We start from the raw sequence: 4,275 nt of genomic DNA on the forward strand, positions 1-4,275 counted from the left end.
TATGTATTTGTGATTGTTACGATGTAATTTAATACTCTTATTTTAAGGTATAAGGCCCGTAATAGTTGTGTTTAAAAAATAGCATTTGCTCGGTACATTCTTACAGTTGACCGTGCTTCGCACTTAATTGCAATTTTTTAAAAACTTTTACCGTGCCGTTTTTTTTTAAATTTTGTGTAATTTATGGTATTTCCTCAAGCTTGTCGCGAATTGCGATTATTATGATATTCATATAATTGTTACTTTGATCCGCCGGAGGTTTGGTGTCCGTCGGGATTTCAGTCCCGTCGGAGTCTATTCATTATTTTCACACGTTTTGTGTCTGTTTGGCAGGAAAACTTGACTATATAAGCAGGTTGTTTTGGTATAGAAAGGATTGATGTAAAATATCAGACTGTGTAGGCGTTATACGGAAAGTAAATGGAATAAAATAATAATAAGTTTTGTGATATTGTAAAAGGAATAAAATAATAGTGAAGTTTTGTAAATTGAATCGTGTTTGTGTGTTATTCAACGGTAGTACTAATTTTAAGAATAAAATAAATCCAGTGTGTCTGTTCTACTTATCTACAGTCCGACAAATAAACAAATAAAACTTCGCCACATTGTTTGGTCCCGCGAACCGGATTGGATCTGTGAATTAAGAATGATTACAATGTGCTTTTGAGAATTCTAATGAGTCAACAAAATGGCTAGTGTAACGCATCTGAAGGGTGTTCGGACGAGATTTAGAAATATTATTGAGAAGAATGTTCAAATATGCGCGAATTTATCTCAACGGGATATAGAAATAGAAAGCGTGGATGCTAGTATCGCGGAAACAAATAAATGTATACAAAATCTTCAAGTGCACAATGAAAAGTTAGAAAAGAAAAGTGACAAATTGGCAACTGCTCTTGAAGATACTGATCCTGAATTTGTGCTGCAGATAACGAATGACGATAGTACATTGTGTGCATTGGCAGTTGAATGTTGCATAGACTTACAACTGCTTAAAGAGAAATTTGTTTGTTACAAGGGAAAACAGCAAACAAAAGTATTCAATAGTGAAAAAAAAGAGCAACTACATACTGAAGAACTTGTGCAGTTACAAAGAAATATGCAAAAGTTCATGGAAATGCAAATAGAACAACAGGAAAGGTTCATGGAAAGCCAAAAGCAAAAAGACAAAGTGTCTTCAATTAAATTACCAAAATTGGATTTAATTTCCTTTTGTGGAGACAAAACAAAATGGATCGAGTTCTGGGATTTGTTCAAGTGTTCAGTTCACGAAAATAGAAGACTTTCCAACAGTGAAAAGTTCAATTATCTAAAGAGCAAGGTTTATGGAGAGGCACAACGTGCAATATCAGGCTTAACATTATCCGATGCTAATTACGACATAGCAATTTATATTTTGACAAAACGCTTTGGAAATGTGCAAGAAACTGTCGATCTACATTACAGTAAGTTAATCAATTTAACACATGCAACTAACAAAACAGATAGTTTAAGAAATCTGCTTGATACAGTAGAAAGACATATACGTAGCTTAGAAGTTCTGGAACAAAATGTTAACCAAGATGTGTTTGTGTCAATGGTCAGAACCAAAATACCAGAAAATGTATTAGTTTAGTTGGAAATTCAGAACGGTGCCAACAATAAATGGACTATATCCAAACTTTGTGATAGGCTAAGAGAATATGTGATAGCAAGAGAAAGAGCCGAGAAGACGGCTAAAGAATCAGACAAAAGCCCACATATTCCACACCACCGAGAACATGGATGAGAAATACTGAACCAAAAATGACACTTGCAAGAGGCTTCACCAGTTCTGCGCATGCATTAAGTGCTGTACGAAAACAACCATCAATTAAATACCAAGGAGAAAATCATGCTGATGAGAGTAGATACTGTCAGCAAAAACACTGGAACGATGAATGCACCAAATATAGGACTTTAAATTAAAGAAAGGCTCAACTGAAAGGCAGATGTTTTAAATGTCTGAAGACAGGTCATCAATCTAGAGAATGGAAAAGAACCAAGGTATGTACTCATTGCGGAGACATACTTAAAATCTAGAAAATAGATCCCTCGGAAGCACCGAGAACAAGGCAAACAGTGAAAATTGTAGACTCGGTTTGATTGAGTCTGTTCATGAGCAGTAATGGAAAATGCAACACTGCCCACGCCCCCTAGCACCGGCTTAAGCGGTATTCAATCTTCAAATCTAAATGAGTTGAAATCAATGATCCCGAAGGACCAGAAAATATAACAACACTGAGATGAAGTCGGGGCGACTTTTTACGGCCGCCACACAGCACTTAACACCCACTGTTGTGAAGTAAATAAAATCTGGAAAATAGATCCCTCGGAAGCACCGAGAACAAGGCAAACAGTGAAAATTGCACGCACATCATCGCAGTTTATGTCCCAAGAAGTTCAAACAAAACGAAACCATGTCACATTTAGCAAATGAAACAACTGAAAACAGTGAAAGATATGAATGTGAAGAAAATGTGCTTGTTTTCTCAGATGAGATGGTCTTAATGCAGACGGTTGTAGCAGACATCGTGAATCCAGAAACATCAGAAAACCAGTAGGTGAGACTCATATTGGATTCTGGTTCTCACAGAACGTACATAACAGAGAAACTAGCGAACAGATTTCATCTCAAGCAAACCGGGGAACCAGAAATAAAATTAGTTACTTTTGGCAGCAAAACATCACAAACGATTAAAACAAAGTATGCAAGTGTTGATGTAATATTGAGGAATGGTGAACATATATCAATCAACGTTAGCATTGTCCCAACCTTCAGTGGTGGACTACACAGAAGACCAGTAAGTGCATTACACAGGGATCAAATAAAACATATTGTCCGAAGTGTTGATCTAGCAGATACATTACCAAGTGAAAATGAATCATCATCGATTGAAATGTTAATTGGTAATGACTACTATTTGGATTTTATTCTTAGTCAAAAAATTCGAATTACAGCCTGGATTGTTCTTACTCGGGAGTAAGTTAGGTTGGATTCTCACTGGACGAACAAACGATCAGGAGAATAGCAATGAAACATGTATGTTGTCACTCACTTATAGTACAGGCAGTCGTAATACGAATGGTTTGTTTGCATCCGTTGATTGTGTAGTACCCACAAAACCTGATTTGCAGGATTTTTTGAATGTGGAATCAATAGGCATTCTAGATAAACAAAGCAATTCAGACGATGAAATAGCAATGAAAATGTTTCAAGATACTATACAGTTTGAAAATGAACTATAATGTAAGATGGCCGTGGATTGATGAATGTACAGATTTACCTGCAAATAGAGAACTGGCTATCGGATGACTAAGAAGCTGTGTTGCTAAAATGAAAAACAAACCAGAACTGTCACAAACATATGACAGAGTGATCAAAGATCAATTGAGTAAAGGTGTAACTGAGGAAGTAAAGCACCAACAAGTGGATGGGTTGATACATTATTTGTCTCATCATGGGGTAGTTACACCACAGAAAACAACAACAAAGTTGAGAATCGTATACGACGCGTCAGCCAAAACAAGAAACAAGAAGTGTTTAAACGAGTGTTTATATAGAGGTCCAGTCATGCTCCAGGATCTTTGTGGTATGTTGATGAGATTTCGAATGCAACCCATAGCAATTGTCGCTGATATAGAAAAAGCATTCCTCCAAGTAGGATTACAGGTAGTTCAACGCGACACTACACGATTCGTTTGGCTCAAAGACTGTGCTTATCCCAAATTAAACGAACAGAATATTCAGGAGTACAGATTTTGTAGGGTACCATTTGGAGTAGCCAGTAGTCTGTTTTTACTTGGTGCAACTGTAGATTTTCACCTGAAATCTTATAATATATGAAATAGCAGAGAAGCTAAGAAATGACATAATGGATAATCCTTGTTTAGCCATGGCCTACAAATTATGTGATTTTTGGCAACATGTACCTTACTGTTATAAAGGTTGTAAATCCATGTGTAATAGTGTAAGAGTCACCAAACTCTATAGGTAAAATAGCAACATGAGCATCAGTTGAAAGGAGTTTAAATTTCCCCACTTACCGTTTATATACACTATTGCATCATAAAAACCCACTAATTGTCAAAATTATGGCCTTTACATAAGTGTCTATACACTGTGACATTAATCTCAAATGAAAATAACATATGTTTGTTTGTTCTGTTTTAAAACAAACATGAAATTGTTTAACCCAACCCTTATTTTTAAGCTTTATTTAGCATATCTTAGGTGACAAAAGTAATAAAAACGAC

The 4,275-nt window shown here is 35.9% G+C and overlaps 2 protein-coding genes across 2 annotated transcripts; both read left to right on the plus strand.

The window, feature by feature from the left end:
- Window positions 1-688: 688 nt before the first annotated feature.
- LOC128546434 (uncharacterized) lies at window positions 689-1,615 on the plus strand. Its single transcript, XM_053516949.1, has one exon. The coding sequence runs from the start codon at window positions 689-691 to the stop codon at window positions 1,613-1,615; it is 927 nt and encodes a 308-aa protein (XP_053372924.1).
- A 1,740-nt stretch (window positions 1,616-3,355) lies between these two features.
- LOC123565244 (uncharacterized) lies at window positions 3,356-3,865 on the plus strand. The gene has a single exon (XM_045359113.2). It carries the CDS (start codon window positions 3,356-3,358, stop codon window positions 3,863-3,865), a length of 510 nt encoding a protein of 169 aa, XP_045215048.2.
- Window positions 3,866-4,275: the final 410 nt, after the last annotated feature.

Source organism: Mercenaria mercenaria, chromosome 10, assembly GCF_021730395.1.
Source record: "Mercenaria mercenaria strain notata chromosome 10, MADL_Memer_1, whole genome shotgun sequence".
Lineage (NCBI taxonomy): Eukaryota > Metazoa > Mollusca > Bivalvia > Venerida > Veneridae > Mercenaria > Mercenaria mercenaria.

Coding starts and splice junctions, on each gene's coding strand:
- LOC123565244 (XM_045359113.2), top strand. CDS start 3,356: ATGAAAAACAAACCAGAACTGTCACAAACATATGACAGAGTGATCAAA.
- LOC128546434 (XM_053516949.1), top strand. CDS start 689: ATGGCTAGTGTAACGCATCTGAAGGGTGTTCGGACGAGATTTAGAAAT.